The 25521-nt window shown below is 42.3% G+C and overlaps 1 protein-coding gene across 2 annotated transcripts; it reads left to right on the plus strand.

Moving 5' to 3' along the window:
* The first annotated feature begins 873 nt into the window (after positions 1 to 873).
* LOC144754454 (TAR DNA-binding protein 43-like) lies at positions 874 to 14669 on the plus strand. 2 transcript variants are annotated; one of them, XM_078642243.1, is made up of 7 exons: positions 874 to 1305; positions 1845 to 2091; positions 2342 to 2502; positions 11084 to 11224; positions 11957 to 12064; positions 12652 to 12819; positions 12909 to 14669. In XM_078642243.1, exons 2-7 carry the CDS (start codon positions 1851 to 1853, stop codon positions 13470 to 13472), a joined length of 1383 nt encoding a protein of 460 aa, XP_078498369.1. In that variant the 5' UTR covers positions 874 to 1305; positions 1845 to 1850; the 3' UTR covers positions 13473 to 14669. The 2 variants fall into 2 exon arrangements, with proteins under 2 accessions (XP_078498369.1, XP_078498370.1); XM_078642244.1 differs by lacking the exon at positions 11957 to 12064.
* Positions 14670 to 25521: the final 10852 nt, after the last annotated feature.

Below are 25521 nucleotides of genomic sequence, written 5' to 3' on the forward strand. Positions count from 1 at the left end.
TGTCATTCTGTGCGCTCGCTTGATGTAAAATTATAGCCCTTCTTTTATTTTTGTGAAAAGTCCCGGTTTTTGGCTTTAAAATTCTGGTACTCCTATTTTTATTCATTTTATTTGGTGAGTTTTATATAGCGCTGGCTAGACCTTTAGGTATCAGAGCGCTTTACATGAGTTACATATTGTTACAAAGTTACATCAGATACATCAGAAACAAGTTACATCAGTTGCAAGGATGTTACATAGAGTGGAAAAGGAGAATAAGTGCTGGTAGAGGGTGAAGAGGAAGAGGCTAGGCGTTGTTAAACGAGAAACGTAAATATTTAAGTTTCATAAGTACTGGAGAAGAGGAGCCTTGTCCCTATTTTAAGATCATTCTAAAATGTAATTTTGCCAGTGACGCGGTAATTCATACTTGCGAATAGACCTGATTCCGGTGGGAGACTACAGATTTTTCAAACCAAAAATGGCTTTATTTTAGCTGTCTTCCGCCTGAAATTGCATTTTCTACAATAGAAGTCAATGGGGAATTTTCATTGTCCCGATTTTTCATATTTAAATCTCCCACATCCCTGTCCTGAAATGTTGGCATGTGTGGTAATTTCTTAAATTTACCCAAACCTAACCCCCCTCCCACCCCCGGAAGTGTCCGCGCTATATTAAACAAATCAAAAAGCTGGTCATGACATGATTTTGCATTGTTAATGTATAATGGAACAGAAATTGACACCTCAGTTTAAAGCAATAGTGTGAGTAAACCGTGTTATTTCCGCATTTACGGCTGAATCCCAAATATGGCCGCTATTTATGCGTAGAACACAGAAAACACAAATATGTTGGTTCCCGCTCTAGTTCGCGCGATTGTTTCTGCGCATGCGTAAAGGTAGGAAGTACTGCCGGTTGGACCATTCCAAGTATTTTGAATAGGGAATTCACAAAAATCTTGTGCTCGCGACAACAATACTCACGACCATCAACTGTGGTAATGGTTAAATAAAGTAATGTACTTTATAGTAGCGCATATAGCAAGGACTAAAGGCAGCCTTCTGGTTTCCTGAAAGGTAGATAACACAGTGTGGCGTCTCCCGCGCCCCCTTTCTAGCACTGAGTTGTATGTTGGTTGCGGCCATAGTACGCCGTTGTCCTCGCGCGGGCAACCTAATTTCGGCCATTTTGTTCATGAACGGCGGTGAGGTGGTTGGCCGTTAAGATACGGATTCCTTTCAGCAGCAGAGTGCTTGAAGCCTTTTGACCAGCGCTACGCTGTCGCCCTTGCATACTAATCGGAACACATCGTCGCCTTCACAGTGGGTAAGATTCCGGGTAGTGCAGCGCGTAGAAGGTCATTCACAGGAAATATACCCAATACTTTTTCGAAACGATTCCAACTTTTGATGTGGGGTGGTAGTTGGTAAAAAGAATGCGTATGTAATATCACGTTGGGGCTCTCGTTGTGACCCTGCCTTTTATATTGTCTACGAATAATACAAACTTTGTGTGAAAGCGTGAAGCTCTCCACGTTGGGCAATCTGGGATCGGTGGCAGAGGCGGCCTGTTGAAAAGTCGCAAGCTCATGAACGCCAACGCGTGTCGTTTTGTATTAAATGTAAGTGGTTATGATGGTATCCACGTCATTCCCCGCAAGTCCAGTCCCTCACTTGAGATCCCCGAATCGGGTTAGGGCTGAGGACTTCGTTGTATAGTACAATCGCCCATAGTTGAGCTATAGAGTTTCAAAGGGAATGAGCATATCACGCACACCGTAAATGCGTTTTACCCATGTATATCCGTTGAGGTTGCTGCCCGGCAAACTTAATAGTTTGAACTGCATGATTTCTACCTTCTTTTAGGCTGCCATGGAGATGGAATATATCCGTATTACCGAGGATGAGAATGATGAACCCATGGAAATTCCCTCCGAGGATGATGGCACGGTCCTTCTTTCCACCGTTTCTGCCCAATTTCCCGGAGCTTGCGGTCTGCGATACAGAAACCCAGTCAACCAATGTATGCGGGGAGTCCGGCTAGTAGAAGGAATACTACATGCCCCTGAGAGTGGTTGGGGGAACCTGGTCTATGTGGTTAATTATCCTAAAGGTAGGTTGTCTAAGAATTATGGATTTGACTTCTCATATTTAACACATTTATTTATATCTGGATACTGCAGTCCTGTGATAACTCATTTCGTAAGGTGACTGTTAACTACTAGTTGTGTGATTTGTTCAGACCGTCCAGCTACACTTTTAGTCACGGACAACGTAAATTTGCTGTCATTATAATTCCTGCACTACAATTGTTAGTGGCTTTTCATAGATGGAGTAGATATATGTATTGTATTTGTCTTTAGATAACAAAAGGAAAATGGACGAATCCGATGGGTCCTCCGCTGTAAAAGTGAAGCGTGCTGTGAAAACTTCAGATCTGATTGTTTTGGGGCTTCCTTGGAAGACTACTGAGCAAGACCTGAAGGACTACTTTAGCACTTTCGGAGAAGTTGTTATGGTGCAGGTTAGTACTGGTGTGTTTCACTTGATTACTAAACTGTGTTGCTCAACGTAACTAATTTAAGGCCCTCCTTCTGGGAACAAAGTCTACCTATGAGAAGTCTTTGCCACAATACCTCGTACTCGATCTCACGAGCATTGATAGAATTCAAATATTCTTGCTAAGAGTAGTATGCTAAAAAAGCGCATAACATTGTATTTTAAATTAAGTGTTAAACAAAGTTGCTGCAAGAATGGTAACCAGCCTGAATTTTATGGATGGGTAACTGTCCGGGTGACCTTTTCAAGAAAAGTGCAAGATTCGTACCAGACGTCGGGGAGGGGGGGGTCGTCCTTGAGGATGGGGTAATTATTACACTAGATATGTTCTGGCACCGTTGGGATCATAATGTATCAAGTGAGATAACTAGCACCCATTATTATTGTCAAAGTGTGGTCTACCTGGTGGATTTTGGCTAAATCATTGCTATTTTTAAATTTGCCTGGTCATGGATGTGTATTTCACAAGTTTTAATTAAAATGCACCGCGCAACATTTATTCTAATTTTACACCTATTTTGTTACTTAGTTGAGAAATGTTCCAATAAATATATTACAACATTGAAACCAACTCCCACCTGAATCCTTAAAATAAGCTATTTCGACATCCCTAATACAGAGAGGACTATTTGTGACATCACCATGTCCAGTCCCTAACCTTATATAAAACAAACATTAGAAATGCAATGGGTCTTGCATATTTTCAGTTAGCTATTAGCGTTGTAAATGAGTTTTTTTTTTTTACCCTTGTGCTATGGAGTGTAATATATTAGCAACTTAAAATCAGTTTTTTTTATTCTGAAGATCCATGAGCATCATAGGCAAGATTTTGAAATTAAGTATTGCGTACCATTTGGTTACTATGTTGAAGTTTTTGTGTAACCAGAAACTAAAAAAATTAAATAAAAGCAAAATTGTGAATTAAACAGAGTAGCATAACACTACTTCCCCCATTTTTGAAGGCATATACCGTTTGGGTGGGACGCCCCTAACGTGCTTCAAAGAGGCAGTGCTGTGTGGGTTGGATATAAAAGTGGCTGCCTTTGTTATGCACTCACACAGTATGTTGTGCCTTCTTCTGCAAGACATTAAATTAAGTGAATAGTATTCCTGAACTGCTACTGAAAGATAGGGAGTAAGGACACGTGAGAGGGGCTGTCCTTATGGGCTAGGAATGGACTGCCAAGCCTATTGACAAATCAAAAACCATCATTTATTCAATTCAATTCAAAAGTGCTTTATTTCGAGTATTACTCATAAAAGCAGACAAACATACATATATTAAAAAACAATTAAATTTACATCGTCATATTCGACTTAAGCACACAATTAGTATTTAAAAACACAATACATAATTAAAAATGTCAAAAGCAGGTTTAGTATAAAAAAGTGCCAGAATGATAATCACGAATAAACAATTTGTAAGAATATATCATAAAGTTTCAAACCGATGATACGTTAAAATTAAATATATTACAATGAAATATAAAATAGATACAAGTCTAGCAGTCACTGACCAATTAATCAATTTTTCAGAGAATAGACTATAGCCTAGCAGTCTCTGGATTTATCGTAAATTATTACAGAGAATAGACATGTATCTAACAGTTCCTGTGAACGACACAATAGTTTGTTATCCTCTAATCGTTCTGTCTTATAATCCAAGCCCACCCCAGGTACTTTGCAGTAGCAATTTAATCCAGTTAGCAGATGTAGTTCTTAAAATCCGCAATGCTACCATGCTGTTTTTTGTACCTAGATTCCTGCACATGGGAGCCAACCAAACTCGCCTAGGAGCGGAATACATTGAACAGGAGAACAGAAAATGACCAAGAGTCTCATTGCCTACCCCACAGACAGGACAAATTGACACACCCCCTGCTTTCCATTTAGATGTTAAATTAGATAGAGGAAGAGAGCCTACCCTCAATTGGAAAAGCAGTTTCCTGTCCATGGGCTTTAATATGTAATCCCAATACATTTCATAAATTGGGTACAACTTGGTCTCTAGGTAGCTTGTGGTCATAGACCCACTGTTTAAACTAAGCATACTCTTTTTAACAACATATTCCCAGTAAGTGCTTTTTATGGTGGACTTGGAAGGGAATGAGGCCCCAGCTGGGTCAACCCATAGAGCATTAAGTCCTATATCGAACAAGGCAATCTTCAATGATTTAAACCATTTGATTTTGTTGTAGCAGTCACTTGTGACAACGTCTTTAAACCCATTCGCATAGTGGGAGAGCTCTGGCGTGGTCCAAAGCCTACGCCAGTATAAAATCGGGCGTAGTTTAGCCTTATCAGAGATCGCTCTCCTACCTAATTCATATCTTAGGGGCAATTGCGGGCTACTCTGAGGGACGCCTATCAAATTCCTATAGAATTTGTTTTCAGAGGTTTGGAGCTCCTGAAGGTTTTCGTACCCCCATAACTCCGCACCATACAAGGCAGACCCTATTGCTTTTGCCTCATAGATTATCAGTGGTGGTTTGATGGGCTTAGTGAGCGATTTCCTTTGCTCCTTGATAATTGTGCCAGCTAGTTGCTTGTGCCTTAGTGTAGCAATGCTAAGGTGTGACTGCCACCTATTATCGTCAGAAATGTGGATCCCTAAGTAGGTGAAGGATTTTACAACCTCCAAGGTACGACCACTCAACGAAATGTTAGATTTAAAATTTCTGTGGGGATTGAAGGCCATGAGTTTTGTCTTGGACCCGTATACCTCCAATCCGTGGGCTACACAGAAATCATCGAATATTGCCAATGCTTTTTGCAACCCAGCTGGTGTTTTTGATAAAATTAAGGTATCATCGGCGAACATTAAAATTGGAACTTTTTCGCCTGCAAGAAAGGGAGCATCCACTGCCTGAGATTGCATAGAAGAAACCACACCATTGATAAAAAGGGTGAACAAAGTAGGCGCCATTGAACAACCCTGCCTAACCCCACGCTCAACTGGGAATTCAGCGGTGTCATTACCATACCCGCCCCAGCGAATTTTGGCATAATTGCCCTCATGCAAACGCACGATTAAGGACAACAATTCCCCGGGGACCCCAAGTGTCACAAGAACTTCCCACAGTTTTGACCTCGGTACCAGGTCGAAGGCAGCCCGCAAGTCAACAAATGCTGCATACAGGCTGCCTCCACCTAGCACCACGGTCCTCCACTGAATCAGCTTAAAACGGAAGACTTGATCCACAGTGCTGGTTGCCCTGCGAAAGCCGGCCTGAAAGGGGGATAAGATGTTATTATCCTCAATCCAATCAAGCAGCCTATTAATAATTACTCGCCCCACTATTTTTTGAACAGTGTCGATCAAGCTAATTGGGCGGTAATTACCAGGCAGAGCGCGGTCACCTTTCTTGTATATCGGGATGATAACAGCACCCCTCCATGTTACAGGAATATCTGCACCTCTGGCAATATGATTAATTAACAGATGAATGTATTTAGACCACCTTGCAGTATCGTTTAAAAAAACGTCTGCTGGTACACCGTCAATGCCAGGGGCACGACCATGATGGACAGCTTCAAGTGCCATCGATATTTCGTGCTGCGTAAAGGTGTCAGCTTCTGTCATGGAAAAGGGTTGACATACGCTATCTGTAGACAGGTCGCTTGAAGCATATTGTTCGCTAAAAATTTTTACCCAGGCATCCTGGGGGACATTGTTTGTGGTGGCGTCTTCAATCCTGTCATAACCCCATTTGACTATATGCCAAAATAACCTGGAATAATTTTGGTCACTGGCACTCTGTAACAAATTCCAATGGGCTTCGTCCCAGTCTTTTTTTGCTTTAACTATGGAAGATTTATATTGTGTCCTAGCTGTCCTGATGGCCTCCTTGTTTTTATTCTTAATCGCGGCACATAAGCAGGCCCTGGCCCCCTTGCAATCTTGATTATACCATCTGGCTGGCCTATGGTTCCCAGGCTTTTTATTATTAGCCGGTTTTAAGAAATGGCATTTTATTTCTTTGAAAAGGTCGTTGTGGACCTGAGTAACCATATTTTGGGTAGGAGATAGCCCAACCTCACCCTCAAGGGCCACTATGGCCTTGTCAGTTGCCGTATTTATTTTTTCCAAAACCAGCGGGTCAGTTTTAACACTGGTCCACCTCAGCCTGCGCATATCATTTGTGGGTATAGTCAATGGCGGAAGAGATTCAGCACAGGTACTAGAAACGACATCAGACGTCCACCAATTATGAAGGACACATAAAGGGTTGTGATCGCTCTCTATCCTTTCCAACACAACCATGTCAATGACCTTTGGCCATATGGGCATACTACATATAACGTAGTCAATACGGCTCTTATTTCTTCCATTGTTAAATGTCATAGCTGGTACTCTGTCAGACTTTGTCCGACCGTTCAAGGCCCTTAACCCATGTTCAAGACACATAGCGTTTAGGCCAAGAATATCCTCAGTCCAGCGAGTTATTGGAACTGTAATGAGAGCAGGAATGTCCCATAGCGTGTCTTCCTCCATGCCCAGTTGTACATCGCCGATGTCTAGAGGTTCAAAGGTGCGATTTAGGTCGCCAGCTATTAGTATGTTATTCCCTGATGAGTGAGTTTCTAATAGTTTATACAAAGACAAAAGGACCTCAGATTTTCTTACATTTCCCCCTCTAGCATATATATTATAAATATCTATGGAGGTAGATGAGTTACCCTTTAATCGAATGAGCTGAATATCTTTTTGGTAAAGCTCAATGTTTCTCACTTCAATCATAAGAGCCTGGCGCACCCATATAGTAAGTCCCCCCATCGGTCGCCCTTTTGGACCCTTGGTGGCCGGGAGGTGAAAATTCAAATAACCAAGTGCGAAAACGGGGTCAACAGCCCAAGTTTCTTGAAAAATGCAGACATCGTATTGGCTGACAAAACCAAACCATTCACCACAATCCATTTTGGAACAAAGCCCCGCAATGTTCCAAGACAATAAATTCCCGGTGGCATTTGCTATTGTAGAACAAGTGCAATGAGCTGACCCTGTTGGCAGTAGATCAACATTACCAGTTTCATTAGTATTTACAATAGCTAAACCAGCTCTAAGTACAATAGTATCTGTCACATTTTGTAAAAGTATGGGACAACTCGACACCACTGTAGGGCTTTCAGCCATAGGAACTTGCAACAAGGTGGTGGAAGTGGAAGGTAGTCAATCACAAGCGTCTAGGTTGGAAAGTGCAGCAAATCTATTTTCCACTCCTAGGCCCCACTCAGCAAGATCAGAGTTCTTGCTGCCCCACTTGGTTACAACGTTCCATTTTGTTCTAAGAGTGCTGCAATTAGGACCTCTACCTTTCCTGGGATAAAAGAAATCTAAAGTCAAAGGGACAATAGGGGTAAATCTTTTCTGAGGCGGGTGAAGATTGGGCAAGATATTTGGCAGGACCTCGGGGTCAGAGAAGTTAAGTACAACACAGTCCCCCTTGAATTTTTTTGCCCTGTTCCCAATCCACTCGACCCTTCTTGCATTCACCAGTTCTTCCGCTAGTTGCTCCTTGCCCCACCATCATTTATAAGGACAGGAATAGGAGGCAGTTGTAAAGATTGGCGGAACGTAATGCCCATATCCTGACTGCTGCATGTCTCGAAGAAATCGTACAAGCGCTGCCTAGGCGAGACCTAAAAGGTGTTCACTTGTGTGTGTTTTTCCGGTTTGGGCCAGCTAACTACAGTGTGCTGTTGGCGCGTGGATCTGCGTTGCTACATAAGCATGTTTTGGCATTACAAAAGCAAAAAGTACTGAACTGATTTACACCAAACTACGAAAAGCACTTGTACCAAGATCTAGCTTTTTACCATATTTGTTGTAATTCCATTCGGTGGTTTGGTTTATAGTTGTATCTAACTTCCTTATAGGAAATTGCATGGGGAAACTTGTTTTGAGATACCCCAGACCCCTTCTTAGTCCCTGCTTTATGAATCCACTAGTAACCTTAAAAATGCAAGTTTAAAAGGAAAGGAAGATTCGTCAAATATCGCCCAAATTATTAGTAAAACAAAACCTGTTTTTCTTTGTGTCTCATAAATCATTCTTTTCTGTTGCATTTTGTCTTTGGTCTTCCTATGATTTTTTTGTTTAATTACCACTTAAATTAACACTATTTTATTTTCCCTATTCTTTCAAACTCTACACAGGCAGGTGTGCATGCACAACAGCTTATTATGATAGGAATTTTGAACTGGAGTCTGGAACCATAATCCTATTTTTAGTGAAACTCTTTTTTTTTTTAGCGATAAACTCTTCTGCAGTTAGATAAGCTTATCAATTGACTGAGTGCGAATGGTGCCACCTTGTGGCCATTTTTGGAAAATAAGCTGTAATCAACCAGTCAGATTTGAACTATAATACGCTGTGTGCTTGGAGGTTATGCCATTATAAAGTAGCTCTAGAAAAGCCGTGCCAGTGCTAACTACACGGGCAAAAAAACGCTCCATGCTCTACATTCGGAAAAACACTATAGCAGGAAGCGAGGACAGTTTAGACTAAAATGGAGTCGGGAAAAACAGATTGTAGTGCTGCCTTTATGACATTAAAGAGAAAAAAAAGTGATGGGTGGTTCACTTATAATTTCCCTGAACCACAATCCACAGCATCGTTTTTCCCCAAAGGCAGGAAGGAGCCATATGTAAATATCGCTGCTCCTCCTCCCATAGGACTAGTCCTGCCTGCCAGTTGACCTCTGAATAGGAACATAAGCAACTCCAGCTTGGTGTCATCCTATTTGGACCTCAACAGTAGGTGCAGCTTGAGTCCTAGGGCAGAGTGAGTACAGGACCCACGTCTGGGTAGCTTCAGGCCAGTAGCTCAGTGAGCATGTGACCCAAGTCAAGGCATATGGTGGCGCCTGAATGGATTCATGTGGTAATCTCAGCCACTGGTAGTAACTTTGGGCCGCAATCTAGTCCATCGTTTTTTTACCACCATGAGGCCTCAGGCTGAAACTTGCCATATGTAAATCTGATTTGGTTCAAAGCCAATACTGGTTTTTTGTCTGACCACCTGGACTGATGCATTAAAAAAAATCCATCTGAAGATGCAACAGCCAAACCTTGTGAGGTACACAAGTCCCTCTCGGAGGGGACAACACATGACCCTCATCCAGAGTTTATCTGCGGCTAGTGTGCCCCACCCCACCCTTGTGATGTACACGAGATGGTGTGCATGAGCTCATTTTAAGACTACTCTTACCTACCTTCATGACATATATAGCACTCCATCTAACACCACAATGCCCAGTTCTCGTGATGTGCACAGCGCCCCACCCGTCCGTATGGCATTCCGCCCCACAGTTCACGTCTACCTCAAACCGAGGCTTCAACAGCTCGCTGTAATGTAAGATCTCATCTCATGTTATATTAAATGTTATTTTTCAGCATTAAAAATGCAATTCATTAAGTTAAAGCCATTTGCTTTGCTATACAATACCATTAGCAAAGCAAATGGCTTTAACTTAAAGGCGAGACCTATTGCATTTTCAATGCTTGTCTTTCAAGCTGCACAGCTTTGGGGATGCAGTGCAGTATAGTTTCCTAGACATTTGTCTATGCTTGCTTTTATTAACTGTAAAATTTGGTACTATGTACAAGTGAACAATCTGTTTTGCAGAGCACTAATTAATACACGTTTTAATAAGCTATATATTGCTTCATATGCCTTAAATAACAGTGCATTCAGAAAAGAAAATGTTGACTCCCTGTGGCTGCTGGTTGACAGATAAAATGTGGGACCAGAAAATACGACTCTCCCATTCCACCTTACATTGTTGATATCACTGCCGGCTACGTGCAGGGTCATCTTAATGTATGACTTTCCAGCTACAAAGAAAGCTATGGACCCATGAAACAAATTCCCAGAACTCAAAGTAATACATTGCGTTTACTGTCTTATAAACTCTGGAGTCAAACTAACAAATGCCAATATATATCTTTTTGTCCTGTAATTTTGTTTTTGCTCTCTTCCTCGTTTGGTGATGGAAGGTAGGGAGTTTGTGTACAGCAGTTACGTTCTCTGGGCTGAGCCTTTTAATTTAAGAATATTTAAATTATGGTTTCCTAGATCTATTCCCGTACCAATCTTACTCCTCGTTCTCTTGCCTTTTTGTTGTTTGCTAAGCACTAAATCTGGCTAGTTTGTGGCAATGCTCGTTCGATTATACAGCATTACTGAATGAAGAATACTCCTGCTAAAAATAGTTGCGAGGATGGATCAGACAGTAACTACCTCTTAAACCCATATTGGCTTTTAATAGTGGCCAATGTGTATTGGGTTTCCATACGCCAGTCTTTTTCCATCTACTTGCGTCTCCAATTAAGATTTAAGTTTTTAGCTCAGTCCTTGTTTGCAGTCATCGGTGGAGCAACTAGTAGCCATCTCATTGTAATGTATGTACCTGTAGTGCTCCATAAGTCTGACTGCACCAGGTAGCCAGTGGCCTCTGCAAAAGCTTTTTATTTATCGAGTGCGTAACTTATTTGATTCGTTTGCTTACACTTTCAATTTTTCTCTACGGATCGACTTTTAATAGGTGAAAAAAGATACAAAAACTGGCAATTCAAAAGGATTTGGATTTGTGCGGTTTACCGAGTATGAAACCCAAGTGAAAGTGATGTCACAGCGGCACATGATTGATGGGCGATGGTGCGATTGCAAGTTCCCAAACTCCAAGGTAAATGGCGCAGGTCTTTGATAAATGGCTGAGTAATTTTTAGTACTAATTTCAGACCGATTTTTTTTTTTTATAATGGTAAAACTTTTCCTGATCACCTTGCATGGTGTGGTTTCAAGTGTGAAGTGTTTGCATGCTTGAATGCATCATGTTATTTCTAGAATAGAACACTACCATGATCACTACCCATCGTAACCAGTCGACAATACATCCCTCTCACGTTAGACAGAGCTTTGGAAAAGAATAGTTCCTTGTTCCTCTTAATGCCATCTGAGCTACCAGTAAGATTTGAAATGGCCGGCAGCATAAGCAGCTCGAATTCTTTTTGAATAATTCTGCGAACTGCCTCTACACCAACCATCAATATCCTATTTTAATGCATAAAGTTGTTTCCGCTTCCATACGGTTTTTATCCGAGGGGTTGTGAGCTGATGTGTGCGAGGTAGAGTATGCTTTAGTAAGTTTAAACGTTGCCGAGTAGAACTGTTTAAAAGAATACCCCATGTTTAAACACTTTGGGTGTATAATTTCGTCACCCACTGTTGCTGCATACTTGTGCTCAAAAACTTTTACCCCTCCACTTTAATTTTTTTTCTAATTAAGTTGGGGGCCATATCTGGTGCTCCACATACTTATAGAACCCTTATAAGCTTGCTGTAATGTTTTTTCCTTGGTTGGACTCTGGCCAGGAAAACCTAGTAGCGGCACATGAGCATAGGATATCTTTTTTAGTATTTTAGTAACCCGGAGATGGCGGGCTATATGAATACCGGAGGGAAGCACAGCTACTACGAATGGGGCGGGGATGCAGACAGCTCCCCCTCGCATTACTGGAACTCGGTAAGCTTTCAGTATTTTACAGGGCCTTTGGCTAGTTTCAGGACTGTGAGCGACCTCATGTAGTGACCTTCAATTTAGGCATTGATAATGGTCCTTTAATGACCTTGTTCCATAGTTAGTATACATTAGGCTTCTGCTCTGTTACCCACACTTTTCTGTCCTGTGTTCAACCGCTTATCAAACGACAGTTTCTCGTGAAGTTTTTTTTGCAAACGTGTGTGTGTGTGTGTGTGTTCGTTGACAGGCATTGATGGTAAGGTGGTGAGATCTGTCCTAGGTTATTCGTTATAGCGTGTTCTCCAAGTTGTTTACTTTTGGTGGGGAGGGCGAACTCCTGTTTTAATCATTTTTTTGTTTGTGTACATTGGACTGAGTTACAAGACCTAGACTTAATATGTACCGTAAAGGCATCTCAGCAAGTAAGTTGCTTGTAGCAAGGTCTGCAGAGTTAGCCAATCCTAGTGTTGTGGGGATGTTCTATAGCTTACCATTAGTTATGGCTAGAAAACGTGTAAATGTCTAGTAGTTTGTAATGACGTATGATTATTTGGACTTAATGGTAATTGATTTTTACCTTCCATCTACAGGGTCCTGATGAACCAGTTCACAGTCGGAAGGTCTTTGTAGGGCGTGTTACGGAAGACGTATCTGCAGAAGAACTTCGACAGTTCTTTACCCAGTATGGCGAAGTTGTTGATGTCTTTATCCCTAAACCCTTCAGGGCTTTTGCGTTCGTTACTTTTGCTGATGATCAGGTACTATACAAAGTTGAAAACTTGACACTTCAGTTTCTCATTGTTTGATGTTAGAAGGAATTTACTGTCTTTTTCTTCTTGATTTATAGGTTGCCCAGTCTCTTTGCGGAGAAGATTTGATTATTAAAGGAGTCAGCGTGCATGTATCCAATGCAGAACCTAAAAATAGATATTTAGACAGAGGAGGTGGTAGATTTGGTGGGAACATGGGAGGCTTTGGAAACCAAGGTGGATATGGTCCTCCTGCTCGGGGTGGTGGTGTTGGTGGTGGTGTTGGTGGTGTAGGTGTAGGGGGTCCCCCAGGTGGTAACATGGGAGGGGGTGGGGCTGCAGGGGGCATGAATTTTGGACCATTTGGAGTTAATCCTGCTATGATGGCTGCAGCCCAAGCTGCACTGCAGAGCAGCTGGGGCATGATGGGAATGCTGTCGGGGCAGCCGAATCAGCCTGGTGGACCACCAGGGAACAATCCAGCGCAGGGCAATGTACCACGAGAACCAAACCAGGGATTTGGAGCTGGCCCTAATGCTTATGGATCAAACACGGGTTCTGTTGGCTGGGGTTCATCTAACCAGGGCCCTAGTAGCGGCTTTAATGGTGGAGGCTTTGGTTCTCCAAGCATGGAATCTAAATCTTCAGGGTGGGGCATGTAGGATCAGTGTATCTAGTGCGTTTGTTTTTCTAAGTTCATGGTAAGTATACTGTATAATACCTGTAAGCAAGTCTCTTAAGACCGTGCAGCAAACATATACAACAGTATTTTGACAGTTGTTTTTCCCTTTGTTGTAAACATAAAAATTGAACGTTCTACATTTTATAACTTGTTAATTGAGGGGTTGAAATTAAGTGACAGCGATGTAGAGATTTGTGTACTCTACCCTGCCATTTCTGTTCAACGTTTGTCAGAGTCAGTGTTCATTTTATTTAGTCTAATTTTCTCTTGGACAGTGACTTTCTGCAGATTACCCGTTTGGAAAGCTTAACTTCAGAATTGGGGTATTGTTTACAGTCTTCCTCGTGTACAAAGCACAGTGAGATCATCAACTGATTTCTACGTTCATCTTGCTGCCAATGTTCTGCAACGAGCACTTCCCCTTGAAAGCACAGCTGTAAATTGCTCCCCGGATTACTTTTGCCGGATTACTATCCAATCCACCATTCTCCCTGCACGTGCCTCGTCTTAACACGGTGGGTGTTGCATTTTTAATCCACTATTACATGGATTCGTGCCAACGCTAGAATCGCAAGGCTGAGAGATGGACCAAACGGCTGTTTGAACTTTGTGGAATTGATGATGGTGCCGAGGAATGAGAGGGTTGGGTATGAGCGAGGGAAAAGAGAAGAGCGCGTGCAGAGACCTGGTGTTGCTTTCATGGATTTTCTTTTCAAACGTGGCAAGATTGTCTCTCGACCCTGTGGCTTTGGTGAGAAAGTGTGCAGAGCAATGGGAGCAAGTAACGTACGAATGTTTCCTGCACTCAGAAGACCTCCGATCTGTTGGACGACTTGCACGGTTTCCGTGCCTTGCAAACCAATGTAGTTGTATGCGTTTTGAAATGAATTTGTATTTTTTTCCTCAATGTATACTGCTGTGAATGTTGTATGGGATGTAATTTCTGTTCATGACCTGGAAGTGTGGCTTTGCAAACTAGCTTGTGCTTCGGAAGCGAGCACTAGAATGTGCCACATGGAACTGGTGTGTCATGGAGTCAAAATGCCTGTAAGAAATCTATAAGAATGCGGTCTGCTGTTGTCATTTGTTCTGCACTTGAATGCTTTTTTTTACAAGTTGTAAATATAGATAAATCTTAAAACATTTAAATAAATGGTCCTTGTTTTACAGCTGTGAATGATATTTCTCAAGTGAATTTCTACTACATTTGACTGCATAGTGGCTTGTTGCTTACATATTTATTGTCTGGAACACACTGGTGGTGTCGCAGTTCCCTGGTTGACATGAAAGTCGGTCCCTTTTCAAGGCTTTGTTACGCGCTTGCTCTGTTTATTATGGACTTGTCACTGATGATTTAATGTTGGTGCTTAAGTTCTGAAAACGCACGTTGTTCAGCTAATCTCCACTATCGCATCGTGCTCGAGTTAATTGGATGCGGAACACATTTTAGCTTTGTGCATGTGGCAATCAAGCCACTAATGCACCGCCTTTCCTTCCCCTCATTCAGTGTTTGTTGGCCACAGAACTTTGAAATATGAATTTTCATAAAGTTGTTGAATTCTTACTGAGTTGTCGTAGGACATGAAAACACGCTTTTAAACATTGGCAGACACGTCTCTCCTTTTGACTTAATGCTGTTCAGGAACAGAAAACTTTAGTGCCATGTTCTGGAACCATCCCAAGAATAACTAAATATAATGAAAGGTATGCCAGCTTTTTAAACACACTGACAAAAAACATGTATCAGAGCATGACCTCTTTAGAAAATAATTTACAAGCCACCAGGAACGGAACTTAAGAAAAAATACAGCCGTAAGTGAAGCAAGCTTCACAGACCAAATGACCCTCTACACAAATAACTTAGCATGCTGCAAGACACTGTTAAACTCTGCTGATTCGAAAATGTGTGGTGTGACCAACTCAAATCAAGCTGAGCTAGAAGTAAGGGCACTGAAGACCAGGATGAAGCGAGCTAATCCGTGCAATGCTCAGTGAGATAAACTGTGCGAATTTGTGGTGCCTCTTGCAAATTTAGGTGTTATGCTCTGCAAGAAAGGGAAGTACATTACAGGATGGGCAAAGATTACAAATGTAGAAGAAAACTTTAAAAAGCCCAGTTGAGCAGTAGTGCCGGGATTGGAATCCCTTGTGAAAACAAACACTTCTAAGCAAGCAGTAAGAAAACGACTAAAATGCCCTGGTAAGGCTGCGTGGCAATTGGAGAGCATACTAGGGCGTGAGCAAGAAAACGCAGGCACGCCCATCGACTGCTGAAAGATGATAAATGAAAAGTTCCCTGAATGTTGTAAGTATTGGAAGGACACAAATCATCGAGTCGAAAGGGTGTTAAAGGAGCTATGATTCAGTTGAGGGACAACTCCAGAAGATGCAAAAGCCATCAAATAAGCAAGCAGGTGACACTGAGAAATCCAGCCAACAATAGCAGTGACTGATAAAGAGCCAACTGTAAATATTAGTTAAAGCGGTCTTGCTAAGACCCTAAAACTGCTCTGGCAAAGTTTACAAACAACTAGTTGGGAGACTATGTTCAGGTTATGCAAGCTACCTGACAATCAATAAAGGCGTTTTTTGTCACCAGCTAGGCATTTTAAGATCCCAAAAATTCCCAGTGCTGCGGTCTTAGATTTTTTTTTTCTTCACTTTTAAATGGCTTTTATGTGTGTGCACCTATATACATATGCTCCTTCTCCGTGCCACTCAATTTCGGATTCGAGGGGAGTTCTGAAGGTGATTAATTTGAACACTACAAAAACCACACTGACAACTCAGTCCGAGTTCAAACGGCAGTGCATTTTTTTCCACGCAGGTCTAGCTGTTTGCGAAAGACCTAGTGGACGATACAGATTTTGTTCAGCCCACTGCCAACACATTTTTTATTGTGTCAGTTGCTTATTTGATGGCTTTCTTTCCCCTTTTGTTAGCTTCTTTATCATCCTTCTGGATGGCTTGCTACTTTTTATATTAGGGGAAACTAGTTTTTTTTTTATTTGGGCACTCCACAAGCGTGCCTTTTTCTTGCTCTCTCCTCCCTCGAGCGTTGCTTTCTCACTAAAATGCAGCCTCTGCCCCATGGGCCTGTATTGCTGTACACTCCTTGCCTCCAGAGCCTCTGCTACCCTTCAACCATTTTTGACTCCTACCTTACACCTCCCATAATTTCTCACCCCCCCAAAAATTGTATATATTGGACCTTCACCTGCCTTTGTTGCAGAGTCACTCAGTTTTCAACTTTGAGTGGACTCTTACACCTTGGAACGCTGAATTAAAAATCAAACAAAATAGTGGCAGTGTGCACTGATGCTTGCACAACATTCATAACATTGGCGGCCATACTACACGGTGAAATGAGAACTACTGGCCTTGCTAATGTGTTTTCCTCCTTGTCTTTACTGTAGACGTTTGTACTAGCAACTCGCCATGGAGTTCATTTTACTAGTCTACAGTCTATTCATTAAAGTAGATGGGGATTTTTAAAATCTTTTTTTCCTTAGAATAAAGATCTTTGACCTCTAAGATTGGTTCCATCAGCTTGAATATCTGCTATAGATTATTTATTTGCGGGTTTATATCGCGCTTGAATCGACTCCCAGAGGAGTATCTCTGCGCCCTAAGAACACCACAAGCACAGTCTGAGGGGACACTTAAAAGAATTAATTTTGAAACAGAAAAGTTTTAAGCTGCTTCCTAAACAGATGTTCTGAACATTGTCTGAGAGCTAATGGGAGCTTGTTCCATAATGAGGGCCCAGCCACAGATAGAGCCATGCCTCCGTGTCTGGCCTTCTTTGCACGGGGCACACGCAGTAAAAACTGGTTGCTGGACCTAAGGGAGCGAACAGGAGAGTAAGGTGTAAGTTTGTTTTTTAAATATGCGGGACATAATCCGTTTAAGCTCTTGTGAATTAGGCAGCATGTCCTAAACTTAATCTTTTGCTGGACCGACAGCCAATGTAGTTTGTCCAAAAGAGGTTTGGACGCAGATCTAGGAGGGGCGTTCAAGACCAACCGGGCTGCAGTATTCTGTACAACTTGGAGTTTGGCTAATACTCCCTCATTTGCAGATAACAGCAGGCCATTACAGTAATCGATGTGGCTAAGGACAAGAGCCTGTTACCAATATTTTCCTGATGAAGTCGGGGAGTAAGGGTAACACTTTGCGTAGAAGGCCTATCACGTGAAAACATGAGCCCACAATGTAGTTGATATGCTGCTTCAGTGATAGCTCCTGGTCTAGTCGAACTCCTAAGTTCTTCACGACAGGTTTGGGGTCAGGGACTGGCCCGAGATCTTGTGGCCACCAGTCCGGAGTCCATAGGATTTTGGCCTTCCCGAACAGCATGACTTTGGTCTTCCCTACATTACACTGTAAGCAGTTTGATGACATCCACTGAGCCACAGCCTTCATACCCTGGGAGAAGGTTTGGCAGCCCTCATGATTTATAGTCCTGTTTTAGATCTTTCAAATAAGTAACACCGTTGCTAATGCTTTATCAACCCATTGGGCCTATCAGGATTGAGTTACTCATGTTTAAATGGATTGGCTTAATTTTTTCGGACAGTTTAAATCCCTTGAAGGTTGGTTGTAGGTAAGCATAATTGCCATTAAAAATGTACATTTGGTAGATAAGTATACTATTGCTTGGGAGCTGCTGGTCCGATTTTTTTTTTCTTTTTAAGACTAATCTGTTTGCTTAGATACACTGTTGCGCAGGGAGTAGTTGCCACCTGTAGTCTAATGCTGTAACTTGATTTCTGTTCTTCCAAATTAAGTGCCATGAGCCAAAATATTTGATGTATGTGTTGATTTTCCCATTAGCCCTGTGCCTTGCAAAAATGTACTTTTAATTCATGCAAACAGTGTAGTGAAAGTCTTGCTACATCTGGAACTCTGCATCACAATTAAACCTCAAACTCCAAGTTCACAAATTGACTTGGTAGAAGAAGAAACCACTTTATTCGGTTTTTTTATGACGAGAAAAAAAAACAAGCAATTATTGCAGATACAATTCGGTTTTACATTTTAAAAACAGATAATCGATATACATAATGTTACAAATTAATGCCAGTTTTATATCACCCGAGAGGGATTAGATGTACAATATGACTTAGTGCCACAATTTAGTAATCATCATTTTCGGTTAACGATTTGTTACAGTCAGTATGAAACGCACAGTATAGCATACAAGTTTAAAACCTAAATTCGTTATAAGTTAGAACGATGTCGGAAAATAAATTTCAATAGTCTAACAATGTGCCTCGATATGCCCTCCACTTCCAGAAATTGTAAATAAATCAGAGCCGGGCGGCATCTTCTAATGCCCATAAGTTGTAATATAGGCAGCAACCAGGTCTTTCTGTGTTCCGTACAAAATTTACAAAAAACAGGGTATGAATTGTTGCCTTCGCCGAGATGTCATCACAAGGGCATGGTGGTAATTCTGGAGCCCAATTTTTGGGCTGCGGGAAGGCGACCAGACGGTGGAAGACATTTAGCCTAAATCTAACCAGAAGAAATCTTTCAAATACAGTGAAGTTTCAAATTGACTTGGTATTGGCAGCTGCTTTTGTTATTGCCAGCAGACACTTGGGTGTTATTCGGGAATAGAGTTTGTGAGGATTAGGCTAGACCCTCTTCTTGGGAGACCTTCATTAACAGGTAGGTGCTGAAAATGTAAGGATATTATTCTTGTGGGCAAATGGTGAGTGCTAGATCAGGGCATCTGCGGATGGAAATTTAGAGGAATGTGACAAGAGGCAGTCGTTTACAAGTAGAGAAGGCACAAGATTCTGGAACCTGTTCATAAGAAAAGTACAAGGCGAGAATGCACTGGCAAGCAACCAGGCTGTATGTGGTGGGGTAGGCATGAACAGAAGTAGTGCAAGTAAGGGGGTTGCCAGCGTTATCCGCTGCTCAGTTTTTCCATTGCCTGTTCGATAGACATGGGCACCACCTTCTGTCGAATGCTGATCCTGTTCGGAAGTCAGAGTGGTGCTGTACACATACACATGTCTTCCTATCCCACTTGTTTCCGCAGATCAAAAGATGCACTGCTAATGTGGTGGACTACCTTCTGTGTCATTACCAACTTCTCCAGAGCATATACGGTCAGTCCGGAATAGAAGCAGGAATACAATATTAGCGAAGTGGTGAAATAACTAGAATTGAAGCATCCAGTTGGACTGGCTATGATAGTCGTTCTCCCAGAGCTTTCATCTTAATTTTGGTTGTGTATGCATGCGCTCTGACAATATAGTGTTTCTCTAATTTTGTTTGTATATTGGAAAGGTTTGAGCTCCAGCCAGCCTTGGTGGGCAATGATCTACTTTTTTTTAGTCCTCAATTGAGGTTAGTTTGACGGACACAATCAACCCTTTACCTCAGTTATTAGCCCCTAGCTTGGAATCATTGGGCTTTATGGTATGCTAATGTGTGTACAGTACAGTGTTGGTAGTTCCAGATAAGTGGCTTTTGGGGATAAGGCTGTGAGCACGTGTATAACCCATCATGAGAGGTGGTGAGCAACATTTTGAATATGCAAGCTTTCCGATACAAATATCGTGCATGCAGGTGAGTAACTTGCTATCCAAGGCTGAAGGAGTTTATTCTCCCAGTGTAGATGATTATAGTTTGCGTAAATGGCTGCATGGAGTGAATGGAGAGCTAAAGTCTTAAATTACAAATGTTTTCCGAGTGCTTCGGCTTTCATGGCTATCATGTAATTCATACCCCTTTTTAAAAAAATCCATGGAAATGGTGTGGTTGCGTTAGTGGATGAGAATGTAATGGTTTATGGCAAACACAGGCATAGGCTGTTTAGTTTAAAACTTCTTAAGCCCATCGTGGGTGTGAATTCTCGAAGACCTTGGCGGCAGATTGCATTTGTGTGTGGCTCGGGTATGAGTTAGCCTTGGTACACATAAGCATAACGGCCAGCACACCTGATATTGCAGGGCGCTTAAGTGTGGGTGTATGGTCCTTTATTAGACTGGGTCAAATCTAACTGCTTTTCTGTTGAACGGTCTGCTTGCTTTTGATTCACGCCGTCTCCGTACTGTTGATACACAGCCTCGACATCGCATCCACCGTGAATGGATGCCTTGCTGACATTACCTTGTTGATCTGCTTAAATTGCTATTTTCTTTGATTTGGCAGCCCTTTCAGTTTCACGGATCCTGCTGGTAAGTATATTTTTCGTGCACTTGTCTTAACTTTGGCTGTGCAAAGTCTTTCATGTTCTGTGAGCAACATGAACTGCCTCATACACGTTTGCTGTCTGAAGTATGCAAGTTGTTCCTTTCCCACTATATCTTTGCATAAAAGCTGCTTCAACCGAATAGGTGTTCTCTTCTAATTTTCTGTTGTGTAGGGTAAGAATGCAGCGACCACAAACTTCCCCCTTGAATCTTACTGTGATATTTGTCTGCAGTTTACGATCCTAATAGCACGTGTAGGATTTGGAACTGTCACTTGTTTACCTAGAGTTTGTTGTTGATACTGTTAGTGATTATCAAGGATGACCATGATCGACCGTTTTGTCCTTTAATGAAACTTTAATGTTTTATAATTCGTGTTTTTCTCATCAATAAATTATACTAAAAGTATTACCCTGGAACAGTCGTGTGTTTTTCATTAAACCAACATGAAACACTTGTCAGTAGTCCATCCTGTCCATGATCTCAAGTTTTATTTGCAGCTGCATTTGACTAGATCACTGACATTGATATTGCATCATAGTGCTGTAACTGCTAGGAGAATGTGCATCTACTCATTTTGAGCTTTTTCACAACCTGAGGGCCTCTGTTGAAGCGCAATATACAGTTCAGGTCAAGAATAACTCATTGATTTAAGGACCACTGGATGGTTGTAGAATGCTTTGGCAGTTGGGTGTTCCTTTCAGAAAGGGTCTATGAGAGTAACTAGTATTTGGACATTACTATTTGCTTTCTTACTAGAACAAGCATTTGCAATGCAATAGGTCTCGCATTAGGAACGTTTGAGCTATTGGTATTGTAAATGACAATTTTTTTATTTGTGATGGTTTTGAAAATAGCAAAATTAATAGCTTTGTCATTTACAATGCCAATAGTTATAACTTTTTAGCAAATGTGACACCTATAGCATTTGTAATACACTGTTGTATTTATGTGACTTAGATGTATTGATATTACAAATAACAATGGCTTTTACTTTTTTTTAAATAATTAATACTTAAATAAAAGTTATTGTAATTTATAATGGCAATAGCTTAAACTTTTGTGAAGATTATGTTCAGTGTATTTTATTGTGACAAATCCAACAACAGAAATGAAATAACATCTTTTTGTGATATTTGTAATAAAGCTTGAAACATTGAGACAACATATTTGAACCAGTTGTTGAATGGTTGCACAGATTGATACTGTGGTGGCGCTGAGTGATGCTGTGGTGATGTGATAGAGGGTGATAGACTGACAGACTGAGGGCTTGTGGGGTTGTGTGTGTGTGTGTGCGCACATTTCTTGTGTCCTGACATCTCAGATGCCTCCAAGCAGCTGGTGGTCCATGTATGTTTTACAGGGGTCTGAACCCAGGGCAGATGAAATAGTAAAGCTCCTTTTGTATGCTCTCCTTGTATTTGCATGGCGGGTGCGGAGCTCACAACATTTTGGATAGCTATGTCAGATTTGATTGAGTTATTTTTCAAGTTGGATGCATAAGAGAATGTAGCATGTGAAACCAAACTAAAGCTGAATTGTAATTAGCACATGAGTACTGTTTGCTTTTGTCCTGCTGTGTGGCACTTGGAGATTGACCAAAGCTGGGCGCAAAGGATACACTCTGTCTAGATTTATTCTAAATCCTATTTATTTGTTGGTTTAAATCATTAAGGTTTGCTGTGCAATTCATTAGGCTAAAGTTGCTTTTGGTAATCAAGAGTATTATTCAGGGCTCCTGAATGGGTATGAATAGGGTCTGTTCGTAGAGTGGGTGAATGTATGCAGACATAGCGAACACAAATTAGGTACTTAAAATGATGGTCGTCTAAAAAAAAGTTCACTAAGATATTTTGCCACTTTTTTTATGTTTATATACTTTTGCTGTTTAATATAGTGCATACAATGTCCAAATGTGCAGCAGAGCGTTTTACATAAGGATAGAAATGGTAAAATTAAGGTTATGGCTGTGTAATGCAGAAGTACAAGCCTGTATACATATACTAACAAGCATTATCTTGCAGCGAACACAAATGCATGTTACAAGTCTAGGAATAAGAGCGAGCAATAGCCTAAATATACCAAGGTTCATAATGGAAAAATTAGTTTGTAGGTGCGGCCTACTTGAAGTGACGGATTGTCGTACTACTGTCAGCCACCGTGAATTAAACCCCCCCTGTTGGTAAAATAAACGCAGTCCTAATTGTTAAGAAAAGTGACCCGTATAGTCGGACTTCGTCTGTATGAGCAATGCATAGGGCTTTGAATTTAAACCTCTGCTCAGTAGTTGAGCACAGTTATGAAAAATAGAAATGAGAGCGAGCAATGGCCTGAGAAACAATGGTTCATATTCGAAGTGTGAGTCTGAAGGGGCAGCCTATTGGAGGAGGCAAAGTGGCCTGTTTCTGTATCGGCCACCGTAAATTAAAAAAAACCCTTTTAGGTAGAAATGGAAATCTACACTGTCCTTTATTGTTTAAGAAAAATGACCCGTGGAGTCGGACCTCGTTTGTATATGCATGAAGAAAGGCTCAGTGGAGTAGGGCGCAGTGGAGTAGAGCGCATTGTGAACCTGATGTGACTGGCTTAGCATGGGATCCAAAGAGCCTGGTCAGAGAATTAAGTACTTCTCTATGTTGGTGAAATCATTGGATATGGGAAAAAATAAAAAGGCAAGCGCTGAACCGGACAACATGGCCGGTAAGCATATATTAAGATTAGGCGCAATGAGTCCTATACAGGGAAAATAAAAACAACAAAAGAGAAACACACATGGCTAAGTCCCAGCGAGGGCAGTCTGTATCAACGAATAAAGATTGCATGCGGGCGCTCAGCATGTGAAAGGGAGGGCCGGTAAGCAAATCATGAGTAAAAGCATTGTGAATCACATATACGGAAAACAAAATAAGACGGCAACGATTTGAAAAGCGGGCGTTTTTTGTGCGTCCATATTGGTGAATAAGGGTTGTATGCGGCGCTTAGCTTGTCGAAGGGTGGGCCGGTGAGCATAACGTGAATAAAAACGCGGTGAATCGCATATACATTAGACCGAATAAGACGACAGGTATTAAAAAGCGGGCGTTTTAAGTGTGTGAACATGGGGGGACGGTGTAGAAACCGTAATAAGGCAATGATGTCCTCAATCTATGCGCGTGGTGGAGGTGGCGTTTAGGCGAGCAGTACTCGGGCTGGTAATATGCAGCACGAGGAGATGCAGTTCGCAGCTCTGTATGAGACGGTATAAGCGGGACGTACCTGGTGAGCAAGTGAAGCAGCCGTCGACTCTATTGAGTCGTGTGGAGTGACGGGCGGATGCGAGTGGTGACGCAATGCTGATTGAGACAAGCCTGGGAGCACCGGTTCTGTAGTAGGGGATCTCTGTGCATAGTCATAATCTAGTGAATAGTCCCGCCCATGTGCGAGGACCCCGGCAATCAAAAATAATCTCTTAAGTTGTCAGAAAATTGCAGAACTGCAAAGACACTTAAGAGAAAATTTAAAGACAAATAATGCAGCCTATATTCACAGGCAGTACTTCAACTAGAAAATTCCACCAAAAATCCACAAACAGCAAAGCCTGTCCAGATTTCCCTTGCTTTTACTGCAAAAGCCCCTCAGAAATGATAGAGAGGAAAGCATGGACAGCCAAGCCCCATAGGCTGCCATTATGTGGCTTAAATAGGATACTGTGCCTTTAAAAGAACCTTCCAGAACTTTCTCTCAGTATCCCAGAATGCATAGCAGGTCCAACTTACTTTCAGTTCTTTTTTCCGGCTCCTGCTTACAGGACCCTGTGCATTGAGCTCTCCCTTGTTCAAGGGTTTATTGGAGTTTTTGTACACTTTTTGGATTAAAAGTGTTCTCATTTGATCTTGGTGCTTCCTTTTCACTTCTGTGCGTTTGTTCAGGCTTTTAGGGATCTAAAATGCCTGCTTTGTTTGACAAGTGCCCAGCATGTGGAAGGAAGAAGGCCAAGTCTGATCCACATGACGTCTGCATTCCTTGCCTCCCTGAAGAACATGTCCCTGAGGATTGTGACATCTGCCAGACCTTTTCAACAAGGACCCTGAGGGACAGGCTGAAAATTAGGCTCCAAGGCCTAGAGGAGAGGAGAATGCAGGCTGCAGGTGGGTCTGGGAAGGCTCCCTCTGCCCCTGCTGAGGCCTCTGGGGGGCTCCCCAGAGGCAGGAAGACCAGCAAAAGGTCCCGGTCGACGTCGATTGCATCGACGGCGACATCGAGAGGGATGACGAAGGTGTGTTCACCTTCTCCCCGGGGCTCCGGGTCGAGGCAGCGTGGAAGATCGACGTCGAGAGGCCTGGGTAGGCCGCCGTCGAGATCACCGCTGACGGAGTCGTCGACATAGTCGACGTCGGAGTCGAGGCATCGCCGTCGACTAAGGAGGCACCGGCGCTCGCCGTCGAAGCGACACCGCCGGTCGCCGTCGACCAGATCGCCGTCGAGGACGGTGAGGAAACGGTCGACGAGGAAGAAGAGTCGACGTCGAGGTCTGACCGTTCGTCGTCGAGGGGACGACGATCGGCGTCGAGGAAGAAGCACTCTACGTCGAGGAGATGGCGTTCGACGCCGGAGTCGAGGGATCGACGTTCCATGCCTGAAAAACGACGCTCGACGTCGAGCAGGAAGAGATCAGCGTCCCCGAGGGGCTCGACCTCCCCTAAGCGGCGCAGGAGAGATTCTGGCGCGAAAAGTCACGCTGGATCTGGTGAAGGACGTCTGAGGCGTCGCTCATGCTCTGGGGGGTCTGGGTCACAGGTCCCTCCCCCTAAGAAGTCACCGGGCTCTGTACTCGGT

The sequence above is a fragment of the Lissotriton helveticus genome, chromosome 5_1 (genome assembly GCF_964261635.1).
Source record: "Lissotriton helveticus chromosome 5_1, aLisHel1.1, whole genome shotgun sequence".
NCBI classification, from domain to species: domain Eukaryota; kingdom Metazoa; phylum Chordata; class Amphibia; order Caudata; family Salamandridae; genus Lissotriton; species Lissotriton helveticus.